The 11,676-nt window shown below is 65.8% G+C and overlaps 1 protein-coding gene across 1 annotated transcript; it reads left to right on the forward strand.

Annotated features, from left to right (window-relative positions):
• The first annotated feature begins 4,710 nt into the window (after window positions 1-4,710).
• On the forward strand, window positions 4,711-10,649 carry PKP3 (plakophilin 3). The gene is made up of 13 exons (XM_021556097.3): window positions 4,711-4,945; window positions 5,921-5,997; window positions 6,114-6,820; window positions 7,221-7,344; window positions 7,488-7,692; window positions 7,875-8,049; window positions 8,185-8,302; window positions 8,532-8,699; window positions 9,022-9,207; window positions 9,360-9,513; window positions 9,720-9,912; window positions 10,300-10,387; window positions 10,614-10,649. The coding sequence occupies exons 1-13, from the start codon at window positions 4,726-4,728 to the stop codon at window positions 10,647-10,649; spliced, it is 2,451 nt and encodes an 816-aa protein (XP_021411772.3). The 5' UTR covers window positions 4,711-4,725.
• The last annotated feature ends 1,027 nt before the right edge of the window (window positions 10,650-11,676 follow it).

The following is an 11,676-nucleotide window of genomic DNA, read 5'->3' on the forward strand; positions in this document are numbered from 1 at the left end:
GTTGGCCTTTGTGGCCTGGTCCCCGAGGGTCCCCTCTCTGTGGTGGGAGCGGGCAGCAGCGTTCCGTGCTGTTTCCATGCAGGGAGGAGGAGGAGGCAGCACCCTGTTTGATGCCCCGCCACACGCCCGGGCTTGCTGAGCCTCCGCCCCACACCTGGGCTCCACCCAGCTCCAGGGGGGGCTGCGCTGGTTCCCTGTGCTCCTGCATGTCCTGGCACACTTGTCCCTGCCCACCGCTGTCCCAGCCCTGTGCTGGTGCTTCCCCTTCACCTGTGTCTGCTTGTGGTGGATGTCTCAAGGGTTCTGTTGTGTGCCACCCACTATGGGCTCCTGCTCCTCAGCCAGGTCCCATGTCTCAAATCCCCTGGGCTCCTCCCTGAAATAGTCTTGGAGTTTCCCTCCAGGTGTTTCATTCTGCATTTGCATCCCCCAGGCTCACCCCGAGCATCCTGAGTTTGAGGTGAGGGCTCAGCCACCCATGTGCCATCAGCAAACAGCCACAGCCGGGGGCTTGTTGTCCCAAATTTGGTACCTGTGGCCTCAGGCTCTGTTGGGAAGGGACCATCCTGGCAGGCAGGAGTTGTTTCTCCCCTCTGCTTGCCCTGCTCCCTGCTTTTTTTGCAGCACTTTGGGAACGCTTTGTTGTGGGTGAGGGCTGTGCCCGCTGCGCTGGGAGCTGCTCTGTGGCTGGGCAGAGCGGGTGGCCCCACGGCCCCCGGGCCACCAGTCCTATCCCAAAACCAGCCTGGCCTTAGGCACAGCTTTTCCAGCAGCTTCCCAGCCGGGAGAGCTCCAAAAGCCACCACCATCAGAGTGGGCACCAACCAAATCCAGGGCTGGTGCTGGGAGGGACCTGGTGCCAGCAGTCCCATCCCCTCTGGTGCTGGAGACAGTTTGGGGCCAGCTGATGGTGTCTGCTTGGGACAGGGCCGGCAGCACAACGCCGGAGGGTTTGTTTCTCTGGTGGTGGCTGAGCTGTGGCCACGGGTTGACACAGGGATCATGGGGATTGCAGGAGCCACAGGGAGCCTCTCTCCCTGGCCAGGCCTTGGAGCCCCAGGTGACAGCAAGGTGCGGGCAGGTCCCCACTCCTGGAGGATCAGCCCTGGCCCTCCCTGCCCCGCGGGGACACGGGAAGGTGTCGGGGCTTGTCGGGCGGTGGAGGCAAACTCCAGCCTGGAGTTCCCTCGCTGAGGGGCTGCCCCAGCCATGGGCCTGAGAGGGGTGGTCGTGGAGGCTTGGGGGGGAGCAAAGGGACCTCCTGACACCCCCGGCTGAGAACAGGCCACATGTGACAGCAGTGGCTGTGTGGAGGGTCCTGGCACCTCCTGCCCTGCACTGGGTTCTGCTGGGGGGGTCCCTCCTGGCGTTCTCTGGGGAGTGTGGGGTGTGGTGGGGGGCCTGGGTTAGTGGTGGTAGGAGCTAAGCGGTGACCCCCCCCAAACTGGTTTGGCCCGTTTCAAACGCTCCCTCTCAGCTTATCTGGCTTCAAAGGGCTGCTGCTCCATCCCACGCACACAAACACGCTCCCTGTGAACCAGGGGGAGACCCCTGCATCCCAAAAAATGTCTGTGCCCCCCAAACTCTGCCTCTCCTCCATCTTCTCCTTCTGACACCCCCAAACCCACCCTGTTACACCCATGGGTGCCCCGAGCTGGCTGTTCAGGGGGATGTGGTGAGAAGGATACATTGGATCATGGCCATGGTGGCAGTGGGGATCCCTGGACACTCTTGGCAGCGTCATGAAGGTGGCCGAGCCGTGGTTCCGCTGTGAGGGCTGGCCCCCCGCGGACCCCTGGCCGTGCTGAAGATTTTGAGGAGCCCCAGTGATCCCCGAGATCCCAGCCTCGGCGGGGAGGCGAGCGTGTTCCATGCAAAACCCCGGCGAGGAGACTGGTTGGGCGAGGTGCGGGGCGGGCCCGCGCGCCCCACGCCCGCCGCAGACGCCGGCGCCCACCCGCACCCCGCAGCACCCAGGGGTGCACCTGCCCGCCCGAGGATGCTGCAGGACAACGGCCCTCCGGGGCCACCCAGCCAGGTACGTGCCGGCCACTCCCGTGGCCACCATCGCCACTGTCCCCACCGCGGGTCCCCGGGGACAGCCGGTGTCACTCGCCCTGCCACGCACCTTGTCCCCTTCCACTGGCCAGGGTGGTGCCGGCGGTCTGGGGCTCCAACACGTGGGTCTGGTGGCTGCCCAACAGCGGCCAGCTCTGGCCAGGAGGCTTTTCCCTCCCTCGGTCCCTCCCTGTGCCTCGGTGTCCCCAGCGTGGCTCCTGGCACGTGTGCGCGGTGTCCGGGCTGCGCGGAGCCACGGCGGCCACTCCCCGCCACAACTCCGCTGGCCCCGGCGGGCACGGTGGGACCCGGGCGTGGGGATGGGCACTCGGTGCTGCTCGGGGGGTGGAAGAGGACGCGGCTCTCCCAGGAGCCGGGGCTTCCCGGGAATGTGGCTCTGTCGCCCCGCGGGGGAGTGACAGAGGTGTCTCCAGGCTGGGGGTGGGCAGCGGCTGTTTTAGGGACCCCGGCTTGGGTTTATTTCACTCTGTGTCATTCCAGCTGTGCTCGGATCCCCTCGGCAATCCCTCAATTTTGCTTCAAAAGTTTACTTTGTGCTGATTTGCTGTTTCTAAGGCCCCTGGTGTATCCCCCTCCTATCCGATCTTCCCTAATTAACGAACTGCTCGATGAGGCAAGCGCTGCCCATTCCAGCTCTAAGCAATCCTTGAATCCCCCCGGACCCCTGAATTTCCAGTTGTCAGCTGCAGGGCAGTGTTACGGTGGGGGAATGTGGGTTTGGGAGGGAGACAGAGCTGGGGGAAGGTGGGGGTGCCAGTGGGCTCAGGGTTGTCCCCGCAGCCCCTCTGTCCCCCGGGGATGGCCCCGATCCCCAGGATCCTGGCATGGGGACGGCGGGCAAGTGTTGGCTTGCTGAGGGAGCGATCCACCCCCTCCGCCCGCTGCGGGGGGAGCCCATGATTCATCCGGGCTCCGAGGCTTGGGAGCGCCCGCCGAGCTCTGCCAAACTCGGTGCGCCCGTGGGGTGGTGCCGCAGTGGGAGAACAGGGGGGGCCTCGAGGGTTTTCCTGGGTGCTGTACCCCAAAAGACACAGGGGTGGCCCCCTGGGCAAAAGGGGGCTCCCACAAGCCCCAGATTTGGGGAGGTGGGTTACGCACGCTGTTCCTCAGCCCATCGGGATGGTGCCACCAAGGGGTGTTTGGGGCGGCCACCGGGGGACTGTCACCCCAAAGCGCTGGCCCGCAGGTCTACACCCCGCCCCTGCCGCGGCTCCTGCTGACGGCGGCACATTCCTCGGGCACAGCCGCCCTTTTCACCCCCGACCGAAGCGCGCACGGTGTCACCGCCGGGCGTTGTAAACCCGGCCCAGCAACGCTGCTGTCGCTGCCGGAGCGGTGACGCCAAGCGCTGAGCCAGGGCTGGCCACAGAGCCAGGCCCGCGTGGCCACGCTCGCCCCAAACCACCCGGCTGGTGACACGGAGCCACCGTGACCCCGAGCAGGGGCTGAGAACGGCCACGGCTCGGGTCAGGGATGAGCCGCTCGGCCCGTGAGCCGGGCTGCGGGACAGCGGCGTGGCCTGGCAGAGGGCGGATTTCGGGAGCTGACCCCGAGCGCAGCGGGCCAGGGGGACGTGGTGTCCCCAGTCTGGCTGCGATGGGGTGGCTCGGCAGCTGGGGCGAGGCTAATTAGTACCTGTGGTGGCAGCGGGGCCTGAGTCACCGCGTTCGTCACCGCGGGCCCGCGGCGCTCAGCCGCCCCTTTTTTATTGTTGTTGTTTTTTCATTCCCCGGCTGATTTGAAAAGCAAAGCAGGGAGGGCTCAGCCAGGAATTACTGCAAGGAGCCCCCACTCCAGGCTGGACCCCTGTGCCAGATGGGGGTCCAGAGTGCTTCTGGAAAGTGGCTTGAGTGGTCTGGGGGTCCCTGTGGAGGTGGCCTGGGGCTTTGTGGTCAGGGCTGGTTGAGAGGTCTCCCTGGTGGTCTGGGATGCCTCTGGGACCCCATGTGGGGGTCTGGGGCTCACTGGAGTGACAATCTGGGGGTCCAGAGCTGGACAGAGAATTCGTATAGGGGTCCAGAGCACTGTCCTCAGAGGTTTCCTGGGGATCTTGAGCTAATTGGAGGGACACTGTAGGGGTCTGGGGCTCAGTGGCAGGGCCATGTGAGTCTCTGGAGGTCAATGGGAAGGTTCTCCAAAGGTCTGGGGCTCTCCTAGGAGACCATGTGAGACTCCAGGGCTCACTGGAGGAACAAAATGTGGGTGTCCAGGCTTCAGTGGCAGAGATGAATGGGGAGGCTTTGTGGGGGCTCAGGGCTGTTCTGGGGGGTTTCCTGGGGGTCTTGGGCTCACTGCTGGGACAGTCTGGGGGGTCTGGGGCTCACTGGTGTGGCTGCCCAGGACTCAGGGAGTGACTGTCTGAAGGGATCCCAGCTTTTCCTAAGGTAGGACCCCCAGACCCCTGGACCACCTCATCCCCGAGGTTATCCCTGGGCACCTCCACCTGTGGCGGTGACGATGGTGATGGTGTCAATGGTGACAGTGGCCCCGGTGGGGCCCCCTCCTTTTCCCGGCGAGGCGTGGCGGCGGGGCGGGACGGACGGGCCGGGACGGAGCCTCCCTACGGCTGGGGAACGCCGGAACGCCGCCACTGCCGCCGCTCACCTGCGCAGGGCGGCCGGGCTGGCCGCGGCCCCTCGGCGCACCATGCAGGAGACTAATGCCTTCCTGCTGTCGGCCCTGCAGCCCGAGGCCGGCGTCTGCTCCCTGGCCTTGCCCTCGGACCGGCAGCTGGACGAGCGTGGCCGGGAGGCGGCCGAGGCCCAGCGGCTGCGCAGCGCCCGTGTCCAGGAGCAGGTCCGCATCCGCATGATGCTGCGGGGGCAAGCGCCCGCCCGCCCCGAGGAGCTCGCCGACGGCACCAGAGGTGGGAGACCCCCGGGAGCCCCCGGGAACACGCGGTGGGACGGGTGGTGGGAGCCCCTCGGCCGGCGCTGGGGCTCTGGGCACACACTGACTGCGGGTTGGGGAGTGCCCCCCACCCTGACCGAGTCCCCCGAACGCCCTCGAGCATCCCCAGCGCTGGGATCAAGGGTAGCTCAGCCCCAGCGTGGGCTCGTTTTATCCCACTCGGGGTCCTGCCTCAGTTCCCCCACCTGCCCTTGGAGGGCTTTGTGCTGGTGGGGTCCCACACCCCGCATTGGGCTGGCAGGGGGGGAGATTTTTCCCGCCCTGGCAGAGCCCCCACCAGCCTTGAGCGCCGGCGCTGGCCGGGCTCCAGCTCCTCCATTTAACGTCTGCGCCGGCGGCCTCCACCCTGCCGCCCCGCCCGGCACCGCCGGGATCCCCCGAGCCCCGACCCCCGCGCTGGGGACCCCAGTGGTGGGGACAGACCCCTCTGACACCTCGAGGGCTGCCCCAGGCGTGAGTCACGCACCTGGCACCACCAGCACCGGCGGCGTCCCTGTCCCGTCCCTGGTCCCTGTCGTGTCCCGCCGTCAGCCCTGGGGCGGTGGCAGGGCAGGTGGGCAGCGTGAGGTGTGCCATGGGGGGCGCTGGGGTTCCAGGTGCCGTTCCCAGGGCGGGGGAGCCGGGACTGGCTGTGAGGATGCCTGGGCTGCTGATCCAGCCGCGGCAGGGGGGACCGGGCTGAGCCGCGGCGTCCCCGCCAAGGTGGCAATTAGTGCCCTCGCCGTCGGGGCACGAGGCAGGGCGGGGAGGCCACTTCTGCTCCCCGTGGCCAGCGGGCAGGGGAAGGCGGTCTCCTCCCACCCCTTTGTCCCCCCAGCTCTGCTTGCGGTGCCCCGGTTCCCGCAGCAGGTCCCCCTGGGATGAGCTGGGGCGATCTTTGATCTCCAGATCCCGCCCTGCCCATGCTTACTCTGCCTCCTCTGTCCTGCAGGCGATCAGTACAGCTCGACCCTGCGCTCCTCCTTCAGCTCCCGCTCCCAGAGCAATGGGGTGGACCCCAAGGCCTCGGTAGGTACCGAGGCTCCATCCCCTGCCCACCGCCTCGGCGGTGCTGAGGAGAGCTCTGTGCTCCCCTGGTGGAGGTGGACGGACAGACTCCCAACCTTCCATCTTCCCCCCTGCAGCTGTACCAGCCGCTGGCCAAGAAGGATTTCGGCACGCTGCGGGGCAGCGGCTGGTCCTCGCGCTCGGCCGTGGACCTCACCCCGCACAAGCGCATGGCCACCATCAGCAACGGCGCCCTGGCCAAGGGCCGCACCTACGTCGCCGGCTACGCGGCCTCGCAGGCGGCCACCACCTCGCCGCGGCCCAGCTCCTTCCACGAGCGCAACTTCCGCTGCCGGCAGAACCTGGACACGCTGTCTCTGCGCTCCCTTCGCCTGGCTGACGGGCCCCACCCGCTCGCCGACGACCGCTACAGCGTCCTGTCGGAGCAGCTGGACGCGCCGGGGCACCGGCAGCTCTACAAGAGCCAGGCCGGCAGTGGTTTCGGCCGCTCCTTCGCCTTCGAGCGGCAGCTGAGCGCCGGCACGGCCGCCAAGGCCGCGTGTGACTGGCTGGACGGCGCCGAGGGGCCGCCGAGCCGCACCATCCGCGCGCCCGCCATGCGCACGCTGCAGCGCTTCCAGAGCAACAACCGCTCGCGGCTCAGCGCCGGCTCCTTCGGCACGGTGTCGGCGGGAGGCGGCGGCGCCTTCCTGGGGCTGGGGGAGCACAGCTCCCGTGCCCCCTCCGTGCGCAGCCTGGCCGAGTCCGGCCACCACCTCGCGGAGCCGCGCGCCATGGAGATGTACAACGGGCACAGCACGCTGCTCGGCCACCACGCCGGCGGGTGAGGGCCGGGGGCTGCTCCGGGGTGTCTTGGGCCTTGTCCCCACTGTGGGAGGAGTGTGTCCCAGCCTGCTGGAGGAGGGTGAACCCCTCCAGCTCCCCCTGGGCACAAGGGATGTTGGGAAGAGGGGTGGGATGGTGGGCGCAGCTTGGTCTTGTGGTGATGCACCACAGCGCAGGCTGACCTCCAAGTGGGTCCTGCCCCTGGCTCCTGCATGGACACATCCTGAGACATGGCAGGAAGATGATGCTTAATCCACTGGGAATGGAGTCCCATGCCCAGAGCGCAGTGGGAAGGAGATGGGTTCATGGGGCTCCTTGGGCATGGGGGATGTGGCGGGGTGCAGAGGTGGAGGATCCTGTGGGATGCTCTGCCGGGACTCACCCAGCTGTGGTTCCAGGTTTGATGACATCGACCTGCCCTCAGCAGTGAAGTACCTGATCGCCAGTGACCCCAACCTGCAGGTGCTGGGCGCTGCCTACCTGCAGCACAAGTGCTACAGCGACAGCAGCGCCAAGAAGCAGGTGAGCCCCCGGAAAGGTGGGAGAAGAGATTTTCCCAGTGGGAGCAGGGGGTTTCCTGGTCCCTCTGACACCACGGGCAGGTGCAGGGGCCGGAGGGAGCCCTGGGAACGCAGCATGTCTGACCCCCCCGGGCTGTCCCCCAGGCCCGCAGCCTGCAGGCCATGCCCAAGCTGGTGAAGCTGTTCAACAGCCCGAACCAGGAGGTGCAGCGCCACGCCACCGGCGCCATGCGCAACCTCATCTACGACAACGCCGAGAACAAGCTGGCGCTGGTGGAGGAGAACGGCATCTACGAGCTCATGCGCACCCTGCGTGAGCCCGACGATGAGCTCCGCAAGAACGTCACAGGTTGGGGACAACAGTGGGGTGGGCGGGGGTCCCCTTCCCCTGAGGGTGGCCTTTACTCCCCTCATGTGAATGGAGCTCCACGGGGATGATCCCTTTGCTTGGTTGTCACCAGCACAAGCCAGGGGAGTTGGGGTGGGTGTGCTCTCCAGACGTTCCAGTACTGAGGGTCCCCCTCTGTGCAGGGATCCTGTGGAATCTGTCCTCCAGTGACAACCTGAAGGATCGCCTGGCCCGGGATACACTGGAGCAGCTCACAGACCTGGTCCTGGTCCCTCTCTCTGGGCTGGGGGCCTCGGGTGTCATCCAGCAGAACCCCTCAGAGGCAGAGATCTTTTATAACTCCACGGGCTTCCTCAGGTATCTCCTCCAGGTCTTCCCAGTTGGAGGGAGGAAGAGACAGGAACACTGTCTGCAGGGCTCTTTTTTGGGCTCAGGAAGGGGTGGCTGTGGGGGATCCCCTTCTCTCCATGACAGAACCCCGTTCCCATGCAGGAACCTGAGCTCTGCCAGCCAGCAGACCCGGCAGAAGATGCGCGAGTGCCATGGGCTGGTGGACTCCATGATCCACTATGTGAACAGCTCCCTGGAGGTGGGAAAGTCGGAGGATAAGGTGAGCCCCCAAGCTGGTGGTGGAGGGGCTGAGGTGCTGCTCCCCCATCCTGTTGTACAAAGGCCCATCTTGTGATGCTGGGAGAACCAGTCCAGCTCCACAGAGTCCACCAGCTGGGCTCACTGGGCACAGCCAGTGTTATGACTCTGCTGTGGAGCCCCTGTGCCAGCTGGACGCACCCTGCAGGTGGCCCAGGGATGACACCCTCGTGTCCTCTGTGCCCTCCCAGAGCGTGGAGAATGCAGTCTGTGTCCTGCGCAACCTCTCCTACCGCTTGTACGACGAGATGCCCCCGTCCTCGCTCCAGCGCCTTGAGGGCCACCGGAGGAATGCCGGCGGCACGATGACAGGGGAGCTGGTGGGCTGCTTCAGCCCCCAGAGCAAGAAGGCCCGGGAGGTCAGTGGGGGCACATCCTGGCCGTGTCACCGGGGTGGGGCTGGCACTGGAAAGCGCTGGCAGCAGACGTGATGCCAGGGTGGAGGTGGATGCCGTCCTCAGCTGGTGGGTGGGACACATGGGTGAGCTCAGAGGAGGGTGAATCAGGTGTCTGGGGTGAATCAGGGTGCTGAAGCCCTGCTTTTCCATGACATGGGGCATGATGTAGCCAGGGTGACCTGCCCAGCAGTTCAGGCCAGGCAGGTAGGGAAAGGCAACACTGGCAGGGAGGGACACTGCAGAGGGGACATCCCCGGAGTCTAACAACGCCCCTGTCCCTCAGCACTACCTGAACGCGGACATCGTCACCTTCACGGAGGTCTCCAAGGACCCCAAGGGCATGGAGTGGCTCTGGAACCCGCAGATCGTGGGCATCTACAACCGGCTGCTGCAGCGCTGCGAGCTCAACAAGCACACGACGGAGGCGGCCTCGGGTGCCCTGCAGAACATCACGGCCGGGGACCGCAGGGTGAGGCCCGGGGAACAGCGGGGGTCCCACAGCCTGCCCATCACAGCCGTGCTGGGAGGGGGGCACCTGGGCAGGGCTCACCCCGACCTGCTCCCAGTGAGGAGGAGGAGCAGGGAGCTGGTGGAGTCTCCAAGGGGGCGTTTGCCTTGCAGTGGGCCGGTGTGCTGAGCCGGCTGGCGCTGGAGCAGGAGCGCATCCTGAATCCCGTGCTGGACCGTGTCCGCACTGCCGACCACCACCAGCTGCGCTCCCTCACCGGCCTCATCCGCAACCTGTCCCGCCACGCCCGCAACAAGGACGAGATGTGTGAGTGCCGGGGGTGAATCAGGACTGGGGAGTTCTTCCCAACCTTTTCCTTTGCCTCCCGTTATCTCCAGCCACATCCCAACCCCATCCTGCCTGCTGCATCCCCGCTTGCAGCTGAGTTTGCGGGCTGTTCCCAGATGGGGAACGGGGATGGCTCTGTCCCCTCTGGCTCTGGCCACCAGCCCTGATGTCCCCTTTGCCCACAGCCACCAAGGTGGTCAGCCACCTGATCGAGAAGCTGCCAGGGAGCGTCGGGGACAAGGCCCCACCCGCTGATGTCATCGTGAACATCATCGCGGTGCTCAACAACCTGGTGGTGGAGAGCCCCATGGCCGCCCGCGACATCGTCTACTTCGATGGCCTCAGGAAGCTCTTCTTCATCAAGAAGCGACGGGACAGGTGGGAGCTGTTTGTCCCAGCTCACACCCGGGCTCCTGTCCTGCTTTCCTCTCCCTCTCTGCTCCAGCACAGTGGAAGAGGGTCACAAGTTCCCCTTCCCAAGCCTTGGTGTTGGGAGTCGCCACACTAGCTCAGAGTGGCCACCTGCCAGCACTTTGTCACCCCCTAAGGACACCCCATCATCACCAATGCTGCCTGTTCCCATCATGGAACCTCTCCCTGCTCTTGCCTGTTATTGTGGGATCCAGCCATTCACCTCCTGCCTCTCCCCACCCACACTAAGCCCCCAGTCCCTCCAGGCCCCTCTGGGGTTGTCTCCTTGGGCTGATGGGCACCCTCCCATGCTCAGTGTCCCCAAAACATCATTGCTTCCTGTCCCTTTCCCAGCTCAGACAATGAGAAGTCCTCCCGAGCTGCCGCCAGCCTCCTGGGAAACATGTGGCAGTACACCAAGCTCCACCGGGACTTCAAGATGGTACGTACCAATTCCACAGCCTCCCACAGCCAGTGGGAGGATCCCTAGGGAATCAAGGCCAGGGGATTCATCCTAGGGAGCCACACCACCCAGATGCTTCCCAGGATATGGTGGGGTCCCACTCCATCCCAGCGCGTTGTCCCTGTGCAGGTGGGGTGGGGACGGTGTGGCCATCAGTGCTGGAGCAGAGGGGCTCCATGTGCCTGATGGGGCTGTCTCCTTGCAGAAGGGGTACCGGAAGGAGGACTTCCTCAGCCTCTGAGGACACCCTGGGAGCTGGAATGCCTCGCTGGGATGCTCCGTGCTGCCAGCCATGCTGTGGGGAGGCTGCTCGCTGCCAGACCTCCGCTCTGTAGCGTAATCCCTACATTCCATGTGTGTCCCCCCTCTGCCAGCTCCCCTTTCCTGGCTGGGGGACACTTGTCCTCCCTCCTGCCCAGCTTTATATCCAGCAGCTGCTTTTGGCTCTGCTGTAGGGCCCCACTGGGACCCCAGTTAGAGGGGGCTGCCCCATGGCACCTTTTGGGGGCCCTCCCCACGCTCAGGCAGCTGTCTGCAAAACTTGGCTTGTCCTGACTTGACGGGGGCAGGACCTGTAGGGAATCAGGAAGGTTCCTGTAGAGCAATTCTGGGGCAAGGGGGCTTCTGGGGGTGCTTCATCCCAGCTCCCTGAGCTGGGGATGTCCGTGCCCTGTGCCAGTGTGGGATGTGCTGTGGGTTACACTTTTGTTCTGCCCTGGCTGGGTGGGGATAGAGCTTTGCATGGCTTGGGGGCTTGGTAGGCTCTGAGGTGGCTTCCTACAGTTTATGGGGTGGCACAGCGGCCGCAGGGAGCTGGGAAGTGACGCTGTGACAGCACTGCATTCCCCTTTGCTGTGGAGGGTGGGCAGGGGGCTGTGTCTGATGGGGCTCTGTGCCCTCACTGCAGGAAGCCTGGGAGGGCCTCAGGCCCATCTGTCACCCTGTGGGGACTGTCCCAGTGTGGCAGAGTTGCTCCTCACCAGCTGCTGCCAGGGCTGGGCCCTGCTGGTGCAGCAGGATCCGGGCAGGGCTGTCCGGGTCGTGTTTGCTGAGCAGTGTCGCCCTGTGGGTGGGGTGGTGTCCCCGGTGCTGGGTGCAAAAGCTCTCGGGTCCAAAGCTCTCTGTGCCACAGCGATGGCCAGGAGGGGACACACGGGTGGGCTGGGGATGGCTTTGGGGCTGGGGGAGCCCCCACGCTTGGGGGGCACAGGGCACCCCGTGGGGGACACGATGTAGAGTAGGTAGAGGGGTGGGAGGATGGGGGGAGC

Source organism: Lonchura striata, chromosome 6, assembly GCF_046129695.1.
Source record: "Lonchura striata isolate bLonStr1 chromosome 6, bLonStr1.mat, whole genome shotgun sequence".
NCBI lineage: Eukaryota > Metazoa > Chordata > Aves > Passeriformes > Estrildidae > Lonchura > Lonchura striata.